Source organism: Arachis hypogaea, chromosome 18 (assembly GCF_003086295.3).
Source record: "Arachis hypogaea cultivar Tifrunner chromosome 18, arahy.Tifrunner.gnm2.J5K5, whole genome shotgun sequence".
NCBI lineage: Eukaryota > Viridiplantae > Streptophyta > Magnoliopsida > Fabales > Fabaceae > Arachis > Arachis hypogaea.
The window spans coordinates 19,307,339-19,334,286 of NC_092053.1; the positions used below are offsets into that span (position 1 = coordinate 19,307,339).

The 26,948-nt window shown below is 35.7% G+C and overlaps 4 protein-coding genes and 1 non-coding gene across 5 annotated transcripts; all 5 read right to left on the bottom strand.

Moving 5' to 3' along the window:
* Positions 1-1,664: 1,664 nt before the first annotated feature.
* Positions 1,665-2,761, bottom strand: LOC112769700 (pentatricopeptide repeat-containing protein At2g13600-like). Its single transcript, XM_025814183.1, has 3 exons — positions 2,423-2,761; positions 2,122-2,309; positions 1,665-2,028 (listed from the first exon to the last, which is right to left on the bottom strand). Exons 1-3 carry the CDS (start codon positions 2,759-2,761, stop codon positions 1,665-1,667), a joined length of 891 nt encoding a protein of 296 aa, XP_025669968.1.
* Positions 2,762-7,521: 4,760 nt separating this feature from the next.
* On the bottom strand, positions 7,522-7,629 carry LOC112774470 (small nucleolar RNA R71). The gene has a single exon (XR_003188960.1). It is a non-coding gene; the product is annotated as a small nucleolar RNA R71 (small nucleolar RNA).
* Positions 7,630-17,718: 10,089 nt separating this feature from the next.
* Positions 17,719-18,378, bottom strand: LOC112769701 (pentatricopeptide repeat-containing protein At5g08510-like). The gene has a single exon (XM_072224813.1). The coding sequence runs from the start codon at positions 18,376-18,378 to the stop codon at positions 17,719-17,721; it is 660 nt and encodes a 219-aa protein (XP_072080914.1).
* Positions 18,379-18,417: 39 nt separating this feature from the next.
* Positions 18,418-19,312, bottom strand: LOC140181280 (pentatricopeptide repeat-containing protein At5g27110-like). Its single transcript, XM_072224814.1, has 2 exons — positions 18,794-19,312; positions 18,418-18,678 (listed from the first exon to the last, which is right to left on the bottom strand). The coding sequence occupies exons 1-2, from the start codon at positions 19,310-19,312 to the stop codon at positions 18,418-18,420; spliced, it is 780 nt and encodes a 259-aa protein (XP_072080915.1).
* Positions 19,313-25,699: 6,387 nt separating this feature from the next.
* Positions 25,700-26,483, bottom strand: LOC112769702 (putative pentatricopeptide repeat-containing protein At1g68930). Its single transcript, XM_025814184.1, has 2 exons — positions 26,061-26,483; positions 25,700-25,972 (listed from the first exon to the last, which is right to left on the bottom strand). The coding sequence occupies exons 1-2, from the start codon at positions 26,481-26,483 to the stop codon at positions 25,700-25,702; spliced, it is 696 nt and encodes a 231-aa protein (XP_025669969.1).
* Positions 26,484-26,948: the final 465 nt, after the last annotated feature.

Here is a 26,948-nt window from a genome sequence, read left to right on the forward strand (position 1 = left end):
TTGGAACCATCTCGCGGTTGATTAGACCCATTGCAGGAGTTTAATGCCTGAAACACTTAGTGGGGAAGATCAAGAATCTACATTTGTCGATGAATTAAGGTATTGGTACGATGAAATTTGAGGTGTTCAGGTTCAACAATGCTCAGGTCATTGGGTGTTGCATCTTCATCTCTGATAAAGTTATCGACAAATTATTCTTTCATTTTTCCTTTACCACTGCAAGAGGCAAAGGAAATATTCCCATATAGAACATGCTAGTAATTTTCTTCAAGTATCACTCAAATGTAACAAAGCACATGATGTTATCCTCTTGGCAAATTATAGAAAAATTTGACACTGCAAAGGATGTTACAGGAACTAATAACCAAACAGCTCATACATGAATAACAATATTCTCGTAAATTGTATGATGTATGGTCACTATCAACTATAAAATATGAAAAATAATGAAGAATAAAGTTCAATATCAATAATGTCTATCAGCAACTGTAATTGAGCAACCAAGAAAGAAAAAAGAAGCAAAATTAACTTGATCTTTCACACGATACTTTTGGTGCATCCATGAACATAATTCAAATTTACCATAAGAGGTAAGCAATTACCACTGCCACAAGATTGAGTTACATGTAGACACAGTACATGTCACAAAGAACCTTGAGTCTGAATCGAACAAGTTCTACATGTCACAAAGAACCTCTAGTCTGGATCAAGCAAGTTATGGGATTTGATAGTTTTTTTTACTCTCTTTCTTCAAGGTCCATTCTTGGTTAATGGATTCTAAGAGTATACTTGCTTCCTAGTCCAACACATTGTGTCGTCCCAAGAAATTTTCTAAAGGCATTCTCGTGCTATAAAAGTGTTCCAATCTATTGAGTCCATGTTTACATAAAGATTTAATTTTCCCTTCTATTGCCAACACCATTGGGCTTTCTGATTAAAGCAAAAACAAAAGCAAGTTTCTCACTGTGGTATAAGATGGATTTCAATTTTTCTCTTGTCCCACATTATGCAAAACAATGTTTGTATATGGATTATACCAATTCATTGCAATATTGAAATCAGTCTGTTCAATTCATCATAGATATTTTCCACTGCTGGATGAGTACGATCTTCTGAAATAAATTTTTGGACTTCACTCTGAACCTCAACCAACTATAAGCAGCAAATTTTTTTGCATTGTTTTTATTCATGAGAGATTGTACATCACCTACTTTTTCCATCTCCCACAAGTAGCGTATAAGTTGGAAAGCATGATATAAGGTGCTGCATTATGTAGATCCAACTTGAAGAGATGACCAGCTGCCAATTCTGCATTCTTGATGTCACCATTCTTTGCACAAATAGAGAGTAGGTTGGACTAAATGGGGTAATCTAGTTCATGAGTTATGCACTTGATGAAATCCATAGCTTTATCAACACCACTAGAGCGACCAATGAGGGTGACCATACAAGCATAGTGATCCAATGTTGGTGTCATCCCATGTTCACTTATTGAATTAAAATATTCCTGTCCTTTTGCGACCATGTCAGCACTGATACAAGCAGATAATACACCCAAAAAACTAATGCTATCAGGTTTGATATTTTCTTGAAGCATCCTTTCATAAAGATCCAGTCCTTCATGTGGGTTGACTATTTTGTGCATAACCATGGATCATAGAATTTCAAGTAATCATATTTCGAATAGGCATTGTCCCAAAATTTCTCCAAGCATCCAAAGTAACAGCACACTTGCAGTACAAATCAACAAGAGCACTTGACACAAGCATGCTATGATCAACACTCATTACTATTACTTTTCCATCGACAACCTGACCATGACACAAAGAAGCTAGCTTGGCACATGAGCTGACCACACTTGAAATGGTATAAATGTCAGGTCTAACATCTCCATGCAGCATGTCGCCAAACAACATCAATGCATCATCTTCTCTTCTATTCTGTGCATAACCAACTATCATTTTTGTCCAACAAATCTCATCTTTTCTAGGTATTTCACTGAACATCCTCCTTGCATCATCCACATGTCTACACTAAAAGTAAGCATTGATAACAATTGATGCTGTAACTTGGTCAGGTTTCAAATCCAATAACTTCATCTTATTAAACAATTGAAAGCACTTATCATGATTCCCTAATTTGACATATCCAGAGATCATCAGATTCCAGGAAACAACATTCTTATATGTCGTTCGATCAAAGAACCACCGTGCCCTGTGAATATCACCATACTTCGCATAGACACCAGTGATAGCATTCCATACAAAAGTGTTATCCGCACAACCAACAATAACAACTCTCTCGTGAATCTGCTTACCAAGCTTCAAATCCAAGAGCTTAGAACATGCATGCAATGCATTCACATCGGATTACTGGACGGGCTAAAACCCATCTTCTTGGATCCTCAATAAATTTTCAATGCCTTGTCTGAATGCCAATTAGTTGCAAAATAAGCAATCAAGGTGTTATAAGAAACGGAATCATGAAAAGGCATTTGGTCAAAGACAGTTCTCAAATCCTCAACCAAACCCAACTTAGCATAAGAAGAAAGCAAGGAATTCCAAGAATAAATATCTATGTGGGTCATATTATCAAACAGGTCTCGTGCATAGGAAAGTTTGCCGCATTTGGCGAACAAATGGAGGAGCTGGTTGTGGATGAAGGAGAATTTGGGTTGGAAAAGGTGAAGTTGCATGTGAGACTGCAATCTGTTGGCTTGAACAAAGTCATTTGCTCGAATGCAGTGAAGGACATGGCGCATATAGGAATTAGAAGTAGCAAGGCAGCGAAAATACAAAAATCAATAGCTTGCTTAAGATTTTGTTTAGCCATTGAAGAAGAAAGTGCAATGCCCAACCTTTTGAAAATACGACTAGCTTCAAGACGTTGACATTTTGGGGGGTGACTCCTTGAATGGCTTCCAAGTGGCATGCTCCTATTGCTCTTGCATCAATGCCCTTCTTGCTGAAAAGTTTGAAAAAAAAACCCAAAATGAATTCAAAGAACAATAGGTACAATGATATCTGTCATGCTCAAAATTAACATGCTCTGGCTTTTGTTTGGACATATATGTGGGATGTTATGTTCTCCAATCAAATACATGGCTGCCAATTGGCGATGAAAGCTATAGTATCTTAATAGGTTGCAATGCAACAACATCAGTTCATGTTGAAGGTATGTACAATATTTTACAATGCATCAAGTGCTGATGCTAGCTTTATACTACTGTTTATAAAAGACTAATAAAAAAGTTTCTTCATTGTTTACTTTTATAGAAAGTAGTTCACACCTACGGTTGTATTACATTATAATTATATTACCTGGCACTTGCCAACATATCTCACCAACAAAACAAACCAACTTAAAAATTTTAAAACTTGAAACTAATAATTTATATGTTCATAATCATTGAACTGACATGACTTAATTACTCAACAAATTTTAACTTTTAAAAACAAAATCAAACATGTATGTTTGCTTTAGGTAAAAAATGGCTTCACCCCCTTCATTTACTCTATCTCATTCTCCTTCATCGTAAACCCAAGGCCAGCTCCATTGGTTGTGACATCTTGGCTTCAGACTTGGCAACCTCCACAAGTACGTCGAAAGGAGCACATTGCCACCAAATCGCTCATTGGAAACATCATCATTGGCATTGAGGAGATGAAGGAAAAGATAATGTAGAAACGCGAAAGTGATGAGCGGATAATTTATACGTTTTTTGGCATTGTTTTTACATAGTTTTCAGTATGATTGAGTTAGTTTTTAGTATATTTTTATTAGTTTTTAATTAAAAATCACATTTATGGACTTTACTATGATTTTTTGTGTTTTTCTGTGATTTCAGGTATTTTCTGGCTGAAATTGAGGGACCTGAGCAAAAATCAGATTCAGAGGTTGAAGAAGGACTGCAGATGCTGTTGGATTCTGACCTCCCTGCACTCAAAGTGGATTTTCTGGAGCTACAGAACTCCAAATGGCGCGCTTCCAATTGAGTTGGAATTTAGACATCCAGGTCTTTCCAGCAATATATAATAGTCCATACTTTGTCCGAGTTTAGATGACACAAACTGGCGTTGAACGCCAGTTCTATGTTGCAGTCTGGCGTTCAACGCCAGAAACAAGTTGCAAAGTGGAGTTCAATGCCAGAAACACGTTACAAACTGGCGTTCAACTCCAAGAATGACCTCTCCACGCGTAAACTTCAAGCTCAGCCCAAGCACACACCAAGTGGTTCTCGAAAGTGGATTTCTGCATCAATTACTTATTTCTGTAAACCCTAGTAGCTAGTCTAGTATATATAGGACATTTTACTATTGTATTAGACATCTTGGGACGTTTAGTTCTTAGATCATGGGGGCTGGCCATTCGGCCATGCTTGAACTTTTCACTTATGTATTTTTCAACGGTAGAGTTTCTACACACCATAGATTAAGGTGTGGAGCTCTGCTGTTCCTCAAAGATTAATGCAAAGTACTACTGTTTTTCTATTCAATTCAACTTATTCTGCTTCTAAGATATTCATTCGCACTTCAATATGATGGATGTGATGATCGTGACAGTCATAATCATTCTCAACTTATGAACGCGTGCCTGACAACCACTTCCGTTCTACCTTAGATTGAATGGATATCTCTTGGATATCTAATACAGGGGACCGAGTCCGAGATATTAGTGTCTTCGTGGTATAAGTTAGAACCCATGGATGGCCATTCCTGAGATCCGGAAAGTCTAAACCTTGTCTGTGGTATTCCGAGTAGGATCTGGGAAGGGATGGCTGTGACGAGCTTCAAACTCGCGAGTGCTGGGCGTAGTGACAGACGCAAAAGGATAGTAAATCCTATTCCAGTATGATCGAGAACCGACAGATGATTAGCCATGCAGTGACAGCGCATTGGACCATTTTCACAAGAGGATGGGATGTAGCCATTGACAACGGTGATGCCTTACATAGAGCTTGCCATGGAAAGGAGTAGGATTGATTGGATGAAGACAGCAGGAAAGCAGAGATCAGAGGAACGAAAGCATCTCTATACGCTTATCTGAAATTCTCACCAATGAATTACATAAGTACCACTATCCTATTTTATATTTTATTTATTTTCATCCACTAATTTCTTAATACAATTTAATCTGCCTGACTGAGATTTACAAAGTGACCATAGCTTGCTTCAAGCCGACAATCTCCGTGGGATCGACCCTTACTCACATAAGGTTTATTACTTAGACGACCCAGTGCACTTGCTGGTTAGTTGTACGAAGTTGTGAAATAGATATAAGATCATGAACGTGCGTATTGAGTTTTTAGCGCCGTTACCAAGGAATGGAATGATCACGATTTCGCACACCAAGTTTTTGGCGCCGTTGCCGGGGATTGTTCGAGTTTGGACAACTGACGGTTCATCTTGTTGCTCAGATTAGGTAACTTTATTTTAATTTTAACCTTTTTGATTTTATTATTCTTATTTTCAAAAATTCAAAAAAATTTCTTCTTTTTCGTTTTTCCCAAATAATTTTCGAAAAAAAATACAAAAAAATTTTACAAAATCATAAAATCAAAAATATTTTTATGTTCCTTGTTTGAGTCTAGAGTCAAGTTTTAAGTTTGGTGTCCATTGCATCTTTTTAATTTTCTAAAAAAATTATTTTTGAAAATTTCATGCATTGCATTCTTCATGATCTTCAAGTTGTTCTTGGCCAGTCTTCTTGTTTGATCTTCATATTTTCTTGTTTTGTGTCTTTTCTTGTTTTTCATATGCATTTTTAATTTTTTAGTTTCTAAAGTTTGAAAATTTCTAAGTTTGGTGTCTTGCATGTTTTTCTTTCATTAAAAATTTTCAAAAATAAGTCTTGATGTTCATCTTGATCTTCAAAGTGTTCTTGGTGTTCATCTTGATATTCATAGTGTTCTTTGCATGCATTGTGTGTTTTAATTCATAATTTTTATGTTATGAGTCTTTTTCATATTTTTCTCTTTCTTCATTAAAAATTCAAAAATCAAAAAATATCTTTTCCTTATTTTACTCAAAATTTTCGAAAATATGATTTGATTTAGTCAAAAAGTTTTTAAATTTAATTGTTTCTTATGAATCAAATCAAATTTTCAATTTAAAAATATTATCCTTTCAAAATCTTTTTCAAAAATCAAATCTTTTTCATCTTACCTTCATATTTTCGAAAACTTTTTAAAATTGATTTTCAAAATTTTTTTCTCATTTTATTTCTTAATTTTCAAAATCTTTACTAACATTTAATATGATTGATTGAAAAATTTCAAGTTGTTACTTGCCTATTAAGAAAGATTCAATCTTTAAACTCTAGAATCATATCTTTTTAGTTTCTTGTTAGTCAAGTAATCAACTTTAGTTTTCAAAATCAAATCTTTTTAATTTTCTTTTCAAATCTTTTTCAAATTAAAATTTCAATCATATCTTTTTCAAATTCAATTTTAAAATCTTTTCTAACCCCTTATCTTTTTAAAATTGATTTTCAAATCTTATCTTTTTGTTTCAATCATATCTTTTTAAATTTCAATCATATCTTTTTTCAAAAACAAATTTCAAAACTTTTTCAATCAATCTTATCTTTTTGTTTCAATCATATCTTTTTCAAAACTACCTAACTAATCCTCTCTCTTATTTTCGAAAATTCCCTATCTCCTTTTTCAAAATTCCTTTTTAATTAACTAATTGTTTTAATTTTAATTTAATTTCAATTTTAATTTTCGAAATCTAACTTTCAATTTTAATTTTTATTTTAATTAAATTTCAAAATTCTCTCACCTCTCATCTCCTTCTATTTATTTATTCATCTACTAACACTTCTCTTTCACCCAAAAATTCGAACACCACCTCCCTTTCTGTGTTCGAGTTTTTTTCTCTTCTCTTCTTTACATTACATTCTTTTCTTCTTCTACTCACACAAAGGAATCTCTATACTGTGACATAGAGGATTCCATATTTTCTTTGTTATTCCCTTCTTTGTCATATGAGCAGGAGCAAGGACAAGAACATTCTTGTTGAAGCAGATCCTGAACCTGAAAGCACTCTGAAAAGGAAACTAAGAGAAGCTAAAATACAACAATCCAGAGACAACCTTATAGGAATTTTCGAACAGGAAGAGGAGATGGCAGCCGAAAATAATAATAATGCAAGGAGGATGCTTGGTGACTTTACTGCACCTAATTCCAATTTACATGGAAGAAGCATCTCCATCCCTGCCATTGGAGAAAACAATTTTGAGTTGAAACCTCAATTAGTTTCTCTGATGCAGCAGAACTGCAAGTTTTATGGACTTCCATCTGAAGATCCTTTTCAGTTCTTAACTGAATTCTTGCAGATATGTGATACTGTTAAGACCAATGGGGTTGATCCCGAGGTCTACAGGCTTATGCTTTTCTCGTTTGCTATAAGAGACAGAGCTAGAGTGTGATTGGACTCTCAACCCAAAGATAGCCTGAACTCTTGGGATAAGCTGGTCACGGCTTTCTTAGCCAAGTTCTTTCCTCCTCAAAAGCTGAGTAAGCTTAGAGTGGATGTTCAAACCTTCAGACAGAAAGAAGGTGAATCCCTCTATGAAGCTTGGGAGAGATATAAGCAACTGACCAAAAAGTGTCCTTCTGAAATGCTTTCAGAATGGACTATCCTGGATATATTCTATGATGGTCTGTCTGAATTAGCTAAGATGTCATTGGATACTTCTGCAGGTGGATCCATTCACCTAAAGAAAACGCCTGCAGAAGCTCAAGAACTCATTGACATGGTTGCTCAAAACCAGTTCATGTACACTTCTGAGAGGAATCCTGTGAGTAATGGGACACCTCAGAAGAAGGGAGTTCTTGAAATTGATACTCTGAATGCCATATTGGCTCAAAATAAAATATTGACTCAGCAAGTCAATATGATTTCTCAGAGTCTGAATGGAATGCAAGCTGCATCCAACAGTACTCAAGAGGCATCTTCTGAGGAAGAAGCTTATGATCTTGAGAACCCTGCAATAGCAGAGGTGAATTACATGGATGAACCCTATGGAAACACCTATAATCCCTCATGGAGAAATAATCCAAATCTCTCATGGAAGGATCAAAAGCCTCAACAAGGCTTTAACAATGGTGGAAGAAACAGGTTTAGCAATAGCAAGCCTTTTCCATCATCCACTCAGCAAAAGACAGAGAGTTCTGAGCAGAATCCATCTAACTTGGCAAATATAGTCTCTGATCTATCTAAGGCCACTCTAAGTTTCATGAATGAAACAAGGTCTTCCATTAGAAATTTGGAAGCACAAGTGGGCCAGCTGAGTAAAGGAATCACTAAAACCCCTCCTAGTACTCTCCCAAGCAATACAGAAGAGAATCCAAAAGGAGAGTGCAAGGCCATTGAATTGATTACCATGGCCGAACCTGTAAGGGAGGAAGAGGACGTGAATCCCAGTGAGGAAGACCTCCTGGGACGTACAGAGATCAATAAGGAGCTTCCCTCTGAGGAACCAAAGGACTCTGAGGCTCATCTGGAGACCATAGAGATTCCATTGAACCTCCTTATGCCATTCGTGAGCTCTGATGAGTATTCTTCTTCTGAAGAGAATAAAGATGTTACTAAAGAGCAAGTTGCCAAGTACCTTGGTGTAATCATGAAGCTGAATGCCAAATTATTTGGTAATGAGACTTGGGAAGATGAACCTCCCTTGCTCACCAATGAACTGAGTGATCTGGATCAACTGAGATTGCCTCAGAAGAAACAGGATCCTGGAAAGTTCTTAATACGTTGTACTATAGGCACCATGACCTTTGAGAAGGCTCTATGTGACCTTGGGTCAGGGATAAATCTCATGCCCCTCTCTGTAATGGAGAAACTGGGAATCTTTGAGGTGCAAGCTACCAGAATCTCATTAGAGATGGCAGACAACTCAAGAAAACAGACTTATGGTCAAGTAGAGGACGTGTTAGTAAAGATTGAAGGCCTTTACATCCCTGCTGATTTCATAATCCTGGATACTGGGAAGGATGAGGATGAATCCATCATTCTTGGAAGACCCTTCCTAGCCACAGCAAGAGCTGTGATTGATGTGGACAGAGGAGAATTGATCCTTCAACTGAAGGAGGACTCCCTTGTGTTTAAAACTCAAGGATCTCCTTCTGTAACCATGGAGAGGAAGCATGAAAAGCTTCTCTCACTGCAGAGTCAACCAAAGCCCCCACAGTCAAACTCTAAGTTTGGTGTTGAACTCCCATATCCAAACTCTAAGTTTGGTGCTGGGAGTCTATAAAATTGACCTGATCACCTGTGTGGCTCCATAAGAGCCCACTGTCAAGCTATTGACATTAAAGAAGCACTTGTTGGGAGGCAACCCAATGTTATTTAATCATTTTTATTTTATTTTCTCTTTGTTATTTCATGTTTTATTAGGATGATGATCATGTGGAGTCACAAAAACTACTGAAAAATCAAAAATAGAATGAAAAACAGCATTGAAAACAGAACACCTTGGAGGAAGGGCTTACTGGCGTTTAAACTCCAGTAAGGAGCATCTGGCTAGCGTTTAACGCCAGAACAGAGCATGAAACTGGCATTAAACGCTAGAAACAAGCAGCAGTCTGGCGTTTAAATGCCATGATTGCACCTAGAGGAAAGCTGGCGTTAAACGCCAGAAACAAGCATCAGACTGGCGTTCAACGCCAGAAACATGCACCATACTGGCGTTCAATGCCAGAAACATGCTGCAGACTGGCGTTGAACGCCCAAAACAAGCATGGAAGTGGCGTTTAACGCCAGAAACATGCTACAGTCTGGTGTTAAACGCCAGGATTGCATATATAGGGCGTTTTACACGCCTCAAAGGTGAAAGGATGAGAAATCCTCAAACACCTCAGGATCTGTGGACCCCATAGGATTCCCTCAGGATCTGTGGACCCCACAGGATCCCCACTTACCTTTCTTTTCTCCTCTTCACACCTTTTCATATCATTTTCCCCAAATACCCCTCACCAATCAACTCAATCACTCTTTCCCATCACCTCTTCACCACTCACATCCATCTTCTCTTCCCCATAAACCCCACCTACCTTCAAATTCAAAATATTTTCCCTCCCAAACCCAACCCTAAATGGCCGAACCCTAAACCCCTCCCCACTTCTATATAAACCCCTCATTCCTTCTTCTATTTCACACAACACAACCCTCTCTTCTTCCACTTGGCCAAAACCCACTCTCTCTCCCTCTCCTCCATTTCTCTTCTTCTTCTACTACTTTCTTTCTTCTTTTGCTCGGGGACGAGAAAACATTTTAAGTTTGGTATGGTAAAAGCATTGCTTTTTGTTTTTCCATAACCATTTATGGCACCTAAGGCCAGAGAAACCTCTAGAAAGAGGAAAGGGAAGGCAATTGCTTCCACCTCTGAGTCATGGGAGATGGAGAGATTCATCTCAAAGGTCCATCAAGACCACTTCTATGAAGTTGTGGCCAAGAAGAAAGTGATCCCTGAGGTTCCTTTCAAGCTCAAAAAGAATGAGTATCCGGAGATCCGACTTGAGATCCAAAGAAGAGGTTGGGAAGTTCTCACCAACCCCATTCAACAAGTCGGGATCCTAATGGTTCAAGAGTTCTATGCAAACGCATGGATCACAAGGAACCATGATCAAAGTGTGAACCCAAATCCAAAGCATTGGCTTACCATGGTTCGAGGGAAATACTTAGATTTCAGTCCGGAAAATGTAAGGCTGGCGTTCAACTTGCCAATGATGGAAGAGAACGCACGCCCCTACACAAGAAGGGTCAACTTTGATCAAAGGTTGGACCAAGTCCTCATAGACATATGTGAGGAAGGAGCTCAATGGAAAATTGACTCAAGAGGCAAGCCGGTTCAATTAAGAAGGCATGACCTCAAACCAGTGGCTAGGGGATGGCTAGAGTTCATTCAACACTCAATCATTCCTACTAGTAACCGTTCTGAAGTTACTATAGACCGAGCCATCATGATCTATAGTATCATGATTGGAGAAGAGGTGGAAGTTCATGAGATTATACCTCAAGAACTCTACAAGGTAGCTGGCAAGTCCTCCACTTGGGCAAGGTTAGCCTTTCCTCACTTCATATGCCACCTCTGCAATTCAGCTGGAATTGACATAGAGGGAGACATCCTCATTGAAGAGGACAAGCCCATCACTAAGAAAAGGATGGAGCAAACAAGAGAGCATGGACCTCAACATGAGCATGAAGAAATTCCTCACCATGAAATCCCTGAGATGCCTCAAGGGATGCACTTTCCTCCACAAAACTATTGGGAACAAATCAACACTTCCCTAGGTGAATTAAGTTCTAACATGGAACAATTAAGGGTGGAACATCAAGAGCACTCCATCATCCTCCATGAAATTAGAGAAGATCAAAGAGCTATGAGGGAGGAGCAAGAAAGACAAGGAAGAGACATAGAGGAGCTCAAAAGCACCATTGGTTCTTCAAGAAGAGGAAGGTGCCACCCTCACTAAGGTGGACTCATTCCTTAATCTCCTTGTTTATTTATTTTCCTGTTTTTCAATTTTCATGCTTTATGTTTGTTTATGTTTTTGTCTTCATGATCGCTAGTATTTAAGTGTCTGTGCCTTAAAGTTATGAATGTCCTATGAATCCATCACCTCTCTTGAATGAAAAATGTTTTAATTACAAAAGAACAAGAAGTACATGGTTTCAAATTCATCCTTGAAACTAGTTTAATTATTTTGATGTGGTGACAATACTTTTTGTTTTTGAATGAATGCTTGAACAGTGCATATGTCTTTTGAAGTTGTTGTTTAAGAATGTTAAATATGTTGGCTCTTGAAAGAATGATGAACAGGAGAAATGTTATTTGATAATCTGAAAAATCATAAAAATGATTCTTGAAGCAAGAAAAAGCAGTGAATACAGAAAGCTTGCGAAAAAAATGGCGAAAAAAATAGAAAAAAAAGAAAGAAAAAGCAAGCAGAAAAAGCCAAAAGCTCTTAAAACCAAGAGGCAAGAGCAAAAAGCCAGTAGCCCTTAAAACCAAAAGGCAAGGGTAAATAAAAAGGATCCAAGGCTTTGAGCATCAGTGGATAGGAGGGCCTAAAGGAATAAAATCCTGGCCTAATCGGCTAAACCAAGCTGTCCCTAACCATGTGCTTGTGGTGTGAAGGTGTCAAGTGAAAACTTGAGACTGAGCGGTTAAAGTCAAGGTCCAAAGCAAAAAAAAGAGTGTGCTTAAGAATCCTGGACACCTCTAATTGGGGACTTTAGCAAAGCTGAGTCACAATCTGAAAAGGTTCACCCAGTTATGTGTCTGTGGCATTTATGTATCCGGTGGTAATACTGGAAAACAAAGTGCTTAGGGCCACGGCCAAGACTCATAAAGTAGATGTGTTCAAGAATCAACATACTGAACTAGGAGAATCAATAACACTATCTGAACTCTGAGTTCCTATAGATGCCAATCATTCTGAACTTCAATGGATAAAGTGAGATGCCAAAACTATTCAAGAGGCAAAAAGCTACAAGTCCCGCTCATCTGATTGGAGCTATGTTTCATTGATAGTTTGGAATTTATAGTATATTCTCTTCTTTTTATCCTATTTTATTTTCAGTTGCTTGGGGACAAGCAACAATTTAAGTTTGGTGTTGTGATGAGCGGATAATTTGTACGCTTTTTGGCATTGTTTTTGCATAGTTTTCAATATGATTTAGTTAGTTTTTAGTATATTTTTATTAGTTTTTAATTAAAAATCACATTTCTGGACTTTACTATGAGTTTGTGTGTTTTTCTGTAATTTCAGGTATTTTCTGGCTGAAATTGAGGGACCTGAGCAAAAATCAGATTCAGAGGTTGAAGAAGGACTGCAGATGCTGTTGGATTCTGACCTCCCTGCACTCAAAGTAGATTTTCTGGAGCTACAGAACTCCAAATGGCGCGCTTCCAATTGCGTTAGAAATTAGACATCCAGGGCTTTCCAGTAATATGTAATAATCCATACTTTGTCCGAGTTTAGATGACACAAACTGGCGTTGAACGCCAGTTCCATGTTGCAGTCTGGCGTTCAGCGCTAGAAACAAGTTGCAAAGTGGAGTTCAACGCCAGAAACACGTTACAATCTGGCATTTAACTCCAAGAATGACCTCTCCATGTGTAAACTTCAAGCTCAGCCCAAGCACACACCAAGTGGTTCTTGGAAGTGGATTTCTGCATCAATTACTTATTTCTGTAAACCTTAGTAGCTAGTCTAGTATATATAGGAGATTTTACTATTGTATTAGACATCTTGGGACGTTTAGTTCTTAGATCATGGGGGCTGGCCATTCGGCCATGCCTGAACTTTTCACTTATGTATTTTTCAACAGTAGAGTTTCTACACACCATAGATTAAGGTGTGGAGCTCTGCTGTTCCTCAAAGATTAATGCAAAGTACTACTATTTTTCTATTCAATTCAACTTATTCCACTTCTAAGATATTCATTCGTACTTCAATATGATGGATGTGATGATTGTGACAGTCATCATCATTCTCAACTTATGAACGCGTGCCTGACAACCACTTCCGTTTTACCTTAGATTGAATGGATATCTCTTAGATATCTAATACAAGGGACCGAGTCCGAGATATTAGTGTCTTTGTGGTATAAGTTAGAACCCATGGATGGCCATTCCTGAGATCCGAAAAGTCTAAACCTTGTCTGTAGTATTCCGAGTAGGATCTGGGAAGGGATGGCTGTGACGAGCTTCAAACTCGCGAGTGCTGGGCGTAGTGACAGACGCAAAAGGATAGTAAATCCTATTCCAGTATGATCGAGAACCGACAGATGATTAGCCATGCAGTGACAGCGCATTGGACCATTTTCACAGGAGGATGGGATGTAGCCATTGACAACGGTGATGCCTTACATAGAGCTTGCCATGGAAAGGAGTAGGATTGATTGGATGAAGACAGCAGGAAAGCAGAGATCAGAGAAACGAAAGCATCTCTATACGCTTATCTGAAATTCTCACCAATGAATTACATAAGTACCACTATCCTATTTTATATTTTATTTATTTTCATCCACTAATTTCTTAATACAATTTAATCCGCCTGACTGAGATTTACAAAGTGACCATAGCTTGCTTCAAGCCGACAATCTCCGTGGGATCGACCCTTACTCACGTAAGGTTTATTACTTGGACGACCCAGTGCACTTGCTGGTTAGTTGTACGAAGTTGTGAAACAGATATAAGATCATGAACGTGCATATTTAGTTTTTAGCGCCGTTACCAAGGAATGGAATGATCACGATTTCGCACACCAGAAAGCTGACTATGTGTTTACCTGTGTTTCAAAACAAAACCCCATTGAATGTTATGAATGTAAAGATTATCTCATATATCTCTATCTATCCATATCCACATAAGGATTATCTATCCACCTTCGATCTTCTTTCTTTCTATCTAATATGTATGTATCTATCTAATTATCTATGTAAGGTAATGTTTATTTCTACTGCAGGAAGAACAATTAGGGATAAAGTGTATAGCATCATGAAATGGTAGCCTAATTCCTTGCAATTCTTCACCAATAGACTATACAACCAACACTAAAAGTAAGCCTCACTTGGACTTTAATTTCTTACAATTTTTATATTTATAGCATGTACATTTTTCAGTATAAAACAAGAATGCATTATACTTTAAGCCCTTTTTGTTCAGTTATTTATCCATAACAGTATAATGTTACGATCCTTTTAACTCCAAAGTTATTTTTGACATAGGCAGTATTTTAATTTTCTATTTCATTTTAAATATAATACTCAAGAAAACTGTATATCCATCAAAACAAAAATGTCTTCAACAAGTTCTAAGATGGGATGCATGAAACAAACTAAATTGTGTAATATAATTACATAAAGAATAGGACATATGTGAACTCAACATTATCAAAGTAAGGAGAGTAATCCATCAATCAGAAAATAAAAAACAAAATGACGAAATTTAATTTTTATTAAATTTTAATATTGTATCATTTGAATAAATTTTTTTTGGATTAAAGTTTAATAAAAATAGATCCATATCACACACTCTTTAAGAATTATTGTATCCATGGATTTTTAAAAAATTAAAGAAAAATCGAAAAAAAAGAGATTAAAAAAAGATAATCCTCAAGGTTAATATATATTCTTCAATATTAAATGTAATCTTGCTGATTAAATTGTATTAAGAATCAGGGTAAAATATATTCTTTTTATCAATTATAACAATATTAGTACTAGTCTTTTTTAAAAGAACCAACTTAAAAAAGAAAATATAACAACTAAAATAAAGATATTAAAATGAGTCAAGGCAACACCAAAATCATATGAATTACTGCAAGTTCTTCTTTAATATCTACATTGCATATGCAAAACACACCTACACACATACGTAAGTCACAAGAGGCACAAGTTAGTTGTTTACACAGCAGCTCACTAATTTTGTAATTCAAATTCAATAATGGTGCAAGAGGCGCACATACTGAGCCATTTTGTTTAATCATCCTTAACTCTCTTTGAAAACAACAACAAAGACAAGTAATAGTGCTTCTTCAGCAATAACACCCATAATCATCTCATCAGTCACTAAAACTAATTAGCACCCTCAAAAAATATTCTTGCTATAAAAATGGTTACAATCTTCTTCATCAGCATTCTTTTGTCTTCAATTACCACACTCCATCAAGGTTAGAAGACACACACACATTGAATAAGATCACAGAAGACTTACCAGAAGGAAGAGCGGCGAACGGCAAATAGGTTAACAAAAAAGCTGTGACTAAGACCGACCAAGATGCCACTGCAGCGGCGATGAAAACTGGCCAAGATCTTGCTGGAGGAGGCAACGGAGACTGGATTAGAAGCGGCAACGAAGACCGGGCTGGAGGCGGCGGCAACGTTTAGGCTGCGACGAGAGAAAGCAACGACGATTCTATCTCGGCTCTCAGATGTGGGATGACTACGATTTTGCGGTGAGACCGTGAGAATGAGAGACAGTGGCAGTAAGAGGGGAGGATCGTGGTGGTGGAGGGGAGGTGAGTGGCGGACGGCGGTGAGAGTAGAGCCAAAGAGGTGCGAATTTCTGAAATTGTGAGAGGATTTGAATTTTGGAAGTGGTGAGAGTATAGGCTTGGTGAGCTTCTCCATCTTTTTTAAAGTTGTCTTTCTAGAAGAGAAAGTTAATTTTATGTTGGAATAATTTATGTAAATTTTTTTGTATTTATTAAATATATTTAAGTATAAAAATATTTTGTATTTATTTATTATATAAAAAAATTTTAAATAAATATTTTTAAAAAAATATAAATTATAATTTTTAAAAATAGTATTATTTTATTATTTTATGGTTTTTATTTTAGTTATTAAAAATTTATCAAATATATTTAATAATTTAGTGACACTAAAATAAACTCTAAAAGAATAACGGCATTGCAAAAAAGGGCGATAGAATTAGAGCTTTTCTTTCTCAAAACTAAGAGATATATATAATAGAGCCATATTATTATTATTATTATTATTATTATTATTATTATTATTATAGTAAAATATAATTTTTGTTCTGAAAGTTTGTCAAAAATTTTAAAAATATCTCAAAGTTTTATTTTATCTAAAAATTTTTTTATTTGTATCAAATATACCTTTAACAGCTAAATTTTCAAAAAAATTAAGACTAATTCAGCAATAATACATGACAACTATCTCTAATTTGCTTGTCTTCAGTTATTCTTATAAAATTGTTGCTGAATTGATCCTAAATTTTTTGAAAATTAGCCTTTAGGGATATATTTAATACAAATAAAAGACTTATGGGATAAAATTGAAACAAAATAACTCTTATGAGTATTTTAAAAACTTTTAGCAAACTTCAAAAAAAAAAAAATACTTTATACTTATTATTATTAAGTAGTCGACAAATTATCCTTTCAATTTTTCTTTACCCCTGCAAGAGGCAAAGGAAATATTCCCATATAGAACATGTTAGTAATTTACTTCAAGTATCTCTCAAATGTAACAAAGTAAAGGATGTTATCCTCTTGGAAAATTTTACAAAAATTTGACATTGCAAAGGATGTTACAGGAACCAATAACCAAACGGCTCATACATGAATAACAATATTCTCATAAATTGTATGATGTATGGTCACTATCAACTATAAAATGTGAAAAATAATTAAGAATAAAGTTCTATATCAATAATGTCTAGCAGCAACTTTAACTGAGCTACCAAGAAAGAAAAACAAGCAAAATTAACTGGATCTATCACACTATACTTTTAGTACATCTATGAACATAATTCAAATTTACCATAAGAGGCAAGCAATTACCATTGCCACAAGATTGAGTTATATGTAGACACAGTACATGTCACAAAGAACCTCGAGTCTGAATCGAGCAGGTTCTACATGTCACAAAGAACCTCTAGTTTGGATCAAGCAAGTTATGGAATTTGATAGTTTTCTTGACTCTCTTTCTTCAAGGTCCATTCCTGGTTAATGGATTCAAAGAGTATACTTGCTTCCTAGTCCAACACATTGTGTCGTCCCAAAAAATTTTCTAAAGGCATTCTCGTGCTATACAGTTGTTCCAATCTACTCAGTCCACGTTTACATAAAGATTTAATTTTCCCTTCTATTGCCAGCACCATTGGGCTTTCTGATTAAAGCAAAAACAAAAGCAAGTTTCTCACTGTGGTATGAGATGGATTTAAATTTTTATCCTATCCCACATTATGCAGAACAATGTTTGTACCTAGATTATACCCGATTCGTTGCAATATTGAAATCAATATGTTCAATTCATTATAGATATTTTTCACTGCAGGATGAGTACTATCTTCTGAAATAAATTTGTGGACTTCACTCTCAACCTCAACCAAACTATAAGCAGCAAACTTTTTTGCATTGTTTTTATTCATGAGAGATTGTACATCACCTACTTTTTTCCATCTCCCACAAGTAGCGTATAAGTTGGAAAGCAAGATATAAGGTCCTGCATTATGTAGATCCAACTTGAAGAGATGACCAGCTGTCAATTCTGCATTCTTGATGTCATCCTTCTTTGCACAAATAGAGAGTAGGGTGGACCAAATGAGGTAATATGGTTCATGAGTTATGCATTTGATCAAATCCATAGCTTTATCGACACCACTAGAGCGACCAATGAGAGTGACCATACAAGCATAGTGATCAAATGTTGGTGTAATCCCATGTTCACTTATTGAATTAAAATATTCCCGTCCTTTGGCGACCATGTCAGCACTGATACAAGCAGATAATACACCCAAAAAACTAATGCTATCAGGTTTGAAATTTTCCTGAAGCATCCTTTCATAAAGAGCCAGTGCTTCATGTGTGTTGACTATTTTGTGCATAACCATGGATCATAGAATTTCAAGTAATCACATTTCGAATAGGCATTATCCCAAAAAAATGCTCCAAGAATCCAAAATAACTCCACACTTGTAGTACATATCAACAAGAGCACTTGACACAAGCATGATATGATCAACACCCATTACTATTACTTTTCCATCGACAACCTGAGCATGACACAAAGAAGCTAGTATGGCACAGGAGCTGACCACACTTGAAATGGTGTAACTGTCAGGTCTAACATCTCCACGCAGCATGTCGCCAAGCAACATCAAGGAATCCTCTTTTCTTCCATTCTGTGCATACTATCATTGTTGTCCAACAAATCTCATCATTTCTAGGTATTTCACTGAACATCCTCCTTGCACCGTCCACATGTCTACACTAAAAGAAAGGATTGATAACAATTGATGTTGTAACTTGGTCAGGTTTCAAACCCAATAAATTCATCTTATTAAACAATTGAATGCACTTATCATGATTCCCCAATTTGACATATCCAAAGATCATAAGATTCCAGGAAACAACATTCTTATGTGTCATTCGATCAAAGAACCACCGTGCCCTGTGAATATCACCACACTTCGCATAGACGCCAGTGATAGCATTCCATAACAAAGTGTTATCCCCACAACCACTAATAACAATTCTCCCGTGAATCTGCTTACCAAGCTTCAAATCCAAGAGCTTAGAACATGCTTGCAATGCATTCACATAGGAGTATTGGGTGGGCTGAAACCCATCTTCTTGCATCCTTACTAAAATCTTTAATGCCTTGCCTGAATGCCCATTAGTTGAAAAACAAGCAAACAAGGTGTTATAAGAAACAGAATCACGAAAAGGCATTTGATCAAAGACAGTGCACAAATCCTCAACCAAACCCAACTTAGCATAAACAGAAAGCAAGGCATTCCAAGAATAAACATCTCTGTGGGTCATATTATCAAATAGGTTTCGTGCATAGGAGAGTTTGCCGTATTTGGCAAACAAATGGAGGAGATGGTTGTGAATGAAGGAGTCTTTGGGTTGGAAAAGGTGAAGTTGCATGTGAGACTACAATCTCTTGGCTTCAACAAAGTCATTTTCTTGAACACAGTGAAGGACATGGCGCGTATAGGAATCAGAAGTAGCAAGGCCGCGAGAATACAAAAAATCAATAGCTTGTCTAAGATTTTAATTAGCCATTGAAGAAGAAAGTGCAATGCCCAACCTTTCAGAAATATGACTAGCTTTAAAATGTTGACATTTTGGGGGCTGACTTCTTGAATGGCTTCCAAGTGGCATGCTCCTATTGCTCTTGCATCAATGCCCTTCTTGCTGAAAAGTTTGAAAAAAAAAACCCAAAATGAATTCAAAGAACAATAGGTACAATGATATCTGTCATGCTCAAAATCAACATGCTCTGGCTTTTGTTTGGACATATATGTGGGATGTTATGTTCTCCAATCAAATACATGGCTGCCAATTGGCAATGAAAGCTATAGCATCTTAATAGGTTGCAATGCAGCAACATCGGTTCATGTTGAAGGTATGTACAATATTTTGCAATGCATCAAGTGCTGATGCTAGCTTTATACTACTGTTTATAAAAGACTAATTAAAAAAATTGCTTGATTGTTTACTTTTATAGAAAGTAGTTCACACCTATGGTTGTATTATATTATAATTATATTACCTGCTACTTCCCAACATATCTCACCAACAAAACAAACCAACTTCAAAATTTGAAAACTTGAAACTAATAATTTATATGTTCATAATCATTATACTGACATGACTTAATTACTCAAAAACTTTTAACTTTTAAAAACAAAATCAAACATGTATGTTTGCTTTAGGTAAAAAATGGCTTCACCCCCTTCATTTACTCTATCTCATTCTCCTTCATCGTAAACCCAAGGCCAGCTCCATTGGTTGTGACATCTTGGCTTCAGACTTGGCAACCTCCACAAGTACGTTGAAAGGAGCACATTGCCACAAATGGCTCATCAGAAGCATCATCACTGGCTTTAAGGAGAGGAGAGGAAAGATGATGTAGAAACACAAAAGCTGGCCATGTGCTTACTTGAAGAAACAAAACCCCAATGAATGTTATGAACGTAAAGATTATCTCATATCTCTCTATCTATCCATATCCACATAAGGATTATCTATCCACCTTCGATCTTCTTTTTTTCTATCTAATATGTATCTATCTTTCTAATTATCTATGTAAGGTAATGTTTACCTCCACTGCAGGAAGAACAATTAGAGATAAAGTGTATGGCATCATGAAATGGTAGTCTAATTCCTTGCAATTCTTCACCAATAGACTACACAACTAACACTAAAAGTAAGCCTCACTTGGACTTTAATTTCTTACAATTTTTAAATTTATAGCATGTATATTTTTCAGTTCAAAACAAGAAGGCATTATACTTTAAGCCCTTTTGGTTCAGTTATTTATTCATAATAGTATAATGTTATGATCCTTTTAACTCCAAATTTATTTGTGGCATAGGCAATATTTTAATTTTCTATTTCATTTTAAATATAATACTCTAGAAAACTGTATATCTATCAAAACAAAAATATCTTCAACAAGTTCTAAGATGAGATGCATGAAACAAACTAAATTATGTATTATAATTACATAAAGAATAGGACATCTGTGAACTCAACATTATTAAAGCAAGGAGAGTAATCCATCAATCAGAAAACAAAATAACAAAATGACGAAATTTAATTTTTATTAAATTTTAATATTGTATCATTTGAATAAGTTTTTTTTATTAAAGTTTAATAAAAATAGATCCAAATCACACACTTTTTAAAAATTATTTTCATTTTATACATACAAATTATAAACATTTCAATTTTCTAAGAAGAAATAACTAGCCAAAAAAAGTATGTAAAGGAGAAGGGTGTTCATGAAATATAGAGGAATTTTATGACAATTACTAGTGAGAAACAAAAGCAATATTGCATGAAATATAGGAAGGGGCATAAAAAAACTCTCCACTTTCCCGCAACGGGTAACGGGGACCCTGCATCCACAGATTTTTAAAAAGTTAAAGAAAAAATTGAAAAAAGATAATCCTCAAGGTAATATATATTCTTCAATATTAAATGTAATCTTGCTGATTAAATTGTATTAATAATCAGGATAATATATGTTTTTTATCAATTATAACAATATTAGTACTAGTCTTTTTTAAGAGAACCAACTTAAAAAAAATATATAACAACTAAAATAAAGATACTAAAATGAGTCAAGGCAACACCAAAATCATATGAATTACTGCAAGTTCTTCTTTAATTTCTATATTGCATATGCAAAACACACCTACTCACATACGTATGTCACAAGAGGCACAAGTTAGTTGTTTACACAGAAGCTCACTAATTTTGTAATGCAAATTCAATAATGGCACAAGAGGCGCACACATTGAGCCATTTTGTTTAATCATCCGTAACTCTCTTTGAAAACAACAACAAACACAAGTAAAAGTGGTTCTTCAGCAACAACACCCACAATCATCTCATCAGTCACTAAAATAAATTAGCACCCTCAACAAACATTCTTGCTATAATAATGGTTCCAATCTTCTTCATCAGCATTCTTTTGTCTTCAATTACTACACTCCATCAAGGTCAGAAGACACACACAAGAAACACACCCACATTGAATAAGATCACAGAAGACTTACCAAAAGGAAGAGTGGCGAACGACAAAGAGGTTGACGGAAAAGCTGCGACTAAGACCGGCCAAGATGCCGCTGCAGCGGCGATGAAAACTGGCCAATATCTTGCTGGAGGTGGCAACGGAGACTGGACTAGAAGCGGCGACAAAGACCGGGCTGGAGGCGGCGGCAACGTTTAGGCTGCGACGAGAGAAAGCGACGACGATTCTGCCTCGGCCCTCAGACGCGGGATGATGATGATTTTGCGGTGAGACCATGAGAGTGAGAGACGGTGGCGGTAAGAAGGGAGGATCGTGGCGGTGGAGGGGAGGGGGTGGCGGACGGCGGAGAGAATAGAGCCAAAGAGGTGCAAATTTCTGAAATTGTGAGAGGATTTGAATTTTAGAAGTGGAGAGATCAGAGTACAGGCTTGGTGAGCTTCTTCATCCTTTTTAGAGTTGTCTTTCTAGAAGAGAAAGTTAATTTTATGTTGGAATAATTTACGTAAATTTTTTTATATTTATCAAATATATTTAAGTATAAAAATATTTTGTATTTATTTATTATATAAAAAATTTTTAAATAAATATTTTTAAAAAATATAAATGATCATTTTTAAAAATAATATTATTTTATTTTTTTAGTATTTTTATTTTAATTATTAAAAATTTATCAAATATATTTAATAATTTAGTGACACCAAAATAAACTTGAAAAGAATAACGGCATTGCAAAAAAGGGCGATAGAATTAGAGTTTTTCTTTCTCAAAACTAAGAGATATAGATAATAGAGCCATATTTTTATTATTATAGTAAAATATATTTTTTGTTCTGAAAGTTTGTCAAAAGTTTTAAAAATATCTCAAAGTTTTATTTTATCTAAAAATTTTTTTATTTGTATCAAATATATCTCTAACAGCTAAATTTTTAAAAAAATTAAGACTATTTCAGCAATAATACATGACAACTATCTCTAATTTGCTTGTCTTGGGTTATTCTTATAAAATTGTTGCTGAATTGATCCTAAGTTTTTTTGAAAAATTAATCTTCAGGGGGATATTTAATATTAATCGAAAACTTTTGGGACAAAATTGAAACAAAATAACTCTTATGAGTATTTTTTAAACTTTTAGCAAATTTTAAAAACAAAAAAATACTTTACCCTTATTATTATTAAGTAGTAATAGTAGTAGTATACTTTTTTTTTTGTTGCCCATGATATCCCCCAACCCGACAGGGCAAAGACTAATACGTCACGGATCTGAGCTCCATTTACAAGTATGCCGTTGGCCAATGAGTTGCTGCATGCACAGAACGAAATTCGAACCCCAGACACTTGGTTAAACAGACGAGTAAGCTGACTATTCGACCGATCTAAGTTTGTTATAGTAGTAGTATATTTAGCGGTAGTATTGTTATAAACACGGCACTAAAAATGCCACTTCGTGTGCACCAGGCCTGATATGGTCATTTCGTGGGCATTTGGCTGGAGATGTAATGTAAATTCATTTTGTGTAAGGAGACTGCGAAATGAAGTTATGCAAATTTAAAATCTTTTCAGCAAAACGTATTCTGATAATAAATTATTTTTTGTTATTTATTTAAAAAAAGGCGAAGAAATTTCCGAGTTCGTAGAACCTTAATACTACAACCTTATTACAAACAAGAACACAACAAAATCCTGATACCATACAAAATAAGAATATAACCTTATTAAAAAGACACTACTGTCTAGTAATTGCATTGAAAATGAGGACCCTGATACTACAAATACAACAACAATTTACAAGACAGAAAAAGCAAAGAAAAGTATGAGGGAACAAAAAAAGGTTTATGCACATATGGTGAATTCCAAAAAGACACTAACAATGGTATCCAGAAAATCATCTATTTTCCTTCAAGAGAGTAATATGCAAGAATATGATTTGGATGCTTCATGCTTCATTACTAGAAGGAATCAACTCAATAGCCAAAAGACCGCATCTGGAAGAAGAGACACCATGACCTTGCACCCAAAAGTACCTAAGAGAAGCCAGGAACATCGCGAAAATGGCTAGGGCACACTCGGTAAAAGAGAAACTTTAAGTAAAGAAGCATTGTTATAAGTTAAGCTCCGACCCAACGGAACATACTAACATAATATTAGAGTTGATAGAATGTGTTGATCATTTATTTCTTCACTACAAGAATTATGTGCCCCTGTAGTTTCATTAAGGGTACTGGTTAGTATAGGACATGTATTTATGAGTGGCTAATATGGCATTTAATTATATCAGTATGATAGAATGTGAGGTTTGAATTTCAGAATTGAAACTGATCCATTAGTGTATTACTTACCCAACATTGGAACCATCTCGCAGTTGATTAGACCCATTACAGGAGTTAAATGCCTGAAACACTTAGTGGGGGAGATCAAGAATCTACATTTGTTAGTGAATTAAGGAATTGGTACAGCAGATGAAATTTGTGGAGTTAGGGTTCAACAATGCACAGGTCATCGGGTGTTGCATCTTTATCTCTGATAAAGTTATCGACAAATTATCCTTTCATTTTTCCTTTACACTGCAAGAGGAAAAGGAAATATTTCCATATAGAACATGTTAGTAATTTACTTCAAGTATCTTTCAAATGTAACAAAGTACAGGATGTTATCCTCTTGGCAAATTTTGCAAAAATTTGACACTGCAAAGGATGTTATAGGAACCGATAACCAAATGGCTCATACATGAATAATAATATTCTCATAAATTGTACAATGTATGGTCACTATCAACTATAAAATAAGAAAAATAATGAAGAATAAAGTTCTATATCAATAATGTCTAGCAGCAACTGTAATTAGGCTACCAAGAAATAAAAAATAAGCAAAATTAACTTGATCTTTCACACTATACTTTTGGTGCACCCATGAACGTAATTCAAATTTACCATAAGAGACAAGTAATTACCACTGCCACAAGATTGAGTTACATGTAGACACAGTACATGTCACAAAGAACCTCGAGTCTGAATTGAGCAGGTTCTACATGTCACAAAGAACCTCTAGCCTGGATCAAGCAAGTTATGGGATTTGATAGTTTTTTTGACTCTCTTTCTTCAAGGTCCATTCTTGGTTAATGGATTCAAAGAGTATACTTGCTTCCTAGTCCAACACATTGTGTCGTCCCAAGAAATTTTCTAAAGGCATTTTCGTGCTATACAGCTGTTCCAATCTACTGAGTCCACATTTACATAAATATTTAATTTTCCCTTCTATTGCTAGCACCATTGGGCTTTCTGAGTAAAGCAAAAACAAAAGCAAGTTTCTCACTATGGTATGAGATGGATTTAAATTTTTCTCCTGTCCCACATTATGCAGAACAATGTTTGTATGTGGATTATACCCAATTCGTTGCAATATTGAAATCAATCTGTTCAATTCATCATAGATACTTTCCACTGCTGGATGAGTACGATCTTCTGAAATAAATTTGTTGACTTCACTCTGAACCTCAACCAAACTATAAGCAGCAAAATTTTTTGCATTGTTTTTATTCATGAGAGATTGTACATCACCTACTTTTTTCCATCACCCACAAGTAGCGTATAAGTTGGAAAGCATGATATAAGGTCTTGCATTATGTAGATCCAACTTGAAGAGATGATTAGCTGTCAATTCTGCATTCTAGATGTCACCCTTCTTTCCACAAATAGAGAATAGGGTGGACCAAATGAGGTAATCTGGTTCATGAGTTATGCATTTGATCAAATCCATAGCTTTATCAACACCACTAGAGCGACCAATGAGAGTGACCATACAAGCATAGTGATCCAATGTTGGTGTCATCCCATGTTCACTTATTGAATTAAAATATTCCCGTCCTTTTGCGACCATGTCAGCGCTGATACAAGCAGATAATATACCCACAAAACTAATGCTATTAGGTTTGACATTTTTCTGAAGCATCCTTTCATAAAGAGCCAGCACTTCATGTGGGTTGACTATTTTGTGCATAACCATGGATCATAGAATTCCAAGTAATCACATTTCGAATAGACATTGTCCCCAAAATTCTCCAAGCATCCAAAGTAACTCCACACTTGCAGTACATATCAACAAGAGCACTTGATACAAGCATGCTATGATCAACACCTATTACTATTACTTTTCCATCAACAACCTGAGCATGACATAAAGAAGCTAGTATGGCACAGGAGCTGACCACACTTGAAATGGTGTAACTGTCAGGTCTAACGTCTCTATGTAGCATGTCGCCAAACAACATCAATGCATCCTCTTCTCTTCCATTCTGTACATAACCAACTATGATTTTTGTCCAACAAATCTCATCATTTCTAGGTATTTCACTAAACATCCTCCTTGCATCATCCACATGTCCACACTGAAAGTAAGCATTGATAACAATTGATGCTGTAACTTGGTCATGTTTCAAACCCAATAACTTCATCTTATTAAACAATTGAATGTACTTATCATGATTTCCCAATTTGACATATCCAAAGATCATAAGATTCTAGGAAACAACATTCTTATGTGTCATTTGATCAAAGAACCACCGTGCCCTGTGAATATCACCACACTTCGCATAGACACCAGTGATAGCATTCCATATAAAAGTGTTATCCCCACAACCACTAATAACAACTCTCCCCTGAATCTACTTTGCAAGCTTCAAATCCAAGAGTTTAGAACATGCTTGCAATGCATTCACATCGGAGTACTGGATGGGCTGAAACCCATCTTCTTGGATCCTCACTAAAATTTTTAATGCCTTGCTTGAATGCCTATTAGTTGCAAAATAAGCAATCAAGGTGTTATAAGAAACGAATCACGAAAAGGAATTTAGACAGTGCACAAATCCTCAACCAAACCCAACTTAGCATAAGCAGAAAGCAAGGAATTCCAAGAATAA

What these genes read in the sequence shown, in the direction of transcription:
- LOC112769700 (XM_025814183.1), bottom strand. Translation starts at nt 2,761, where the DNA reads ATGCGCCATGTCCTTCACTGCATTCGAGCAAATGACTTTGTTCAAGCC. An exon ending in CTAATTGGCATTCAGACAAG is followed by an intron (nt 2,310 to 2,422) that starts GCATTGAAAATT and finishes CTTGGTAAGCAG; the next exon opens with ATTCACGAGAGAGTTGTTAT. An exon ending in AAATTAGGGAATCATGATAA is followed by an intron (nt 2,029 to 2,121) that starts GTGCTTTCAATT and finishes CTTTTAGTGTAG; the next exon opens with ACATGTGGATGATGCAAGGA.
- LOC112769701 (XM_072224813.1), bottom strand. Translation starts at nt 18,378, where the DNA reads ATGGTTATGCACAAAATAGTCAACACACATGAAGCACTGGCTCTTTAT.
- LOC140181280 (XM_072224814.1), bottom strand. Translation starts at nt 19,312, where the DNA reads ATGACCCACAGAGATGTTTATTCTTGGAATGCCTTGCTTTCTGTTTAT. An exon ending in TGGGTTTGAAACCTGACCAA is followed by an intron (nt 18,679 to 18,793) that starts GTTACAACATCA and finishes CAACAATGATAG; the next exon opens with TATGCACAGAATGGAAGAAA.
- LOC112769702 (XM_025814184.1), bottom strand. Translation starts at nt 26,483, where the DNA reads ATGAAGTTATTGGGTTTGAAACATGACCAAGTTACAGCATCAATTGTT. An exon ending in GGACAATGTCTATTCGAAAT is followed by an intron (nt 25,973 to 26,060) that starts GTGATTACTTGG and finishes AGGATGCTTCAG; the next exon opens with AAAAATGTCAAACCTAATAG.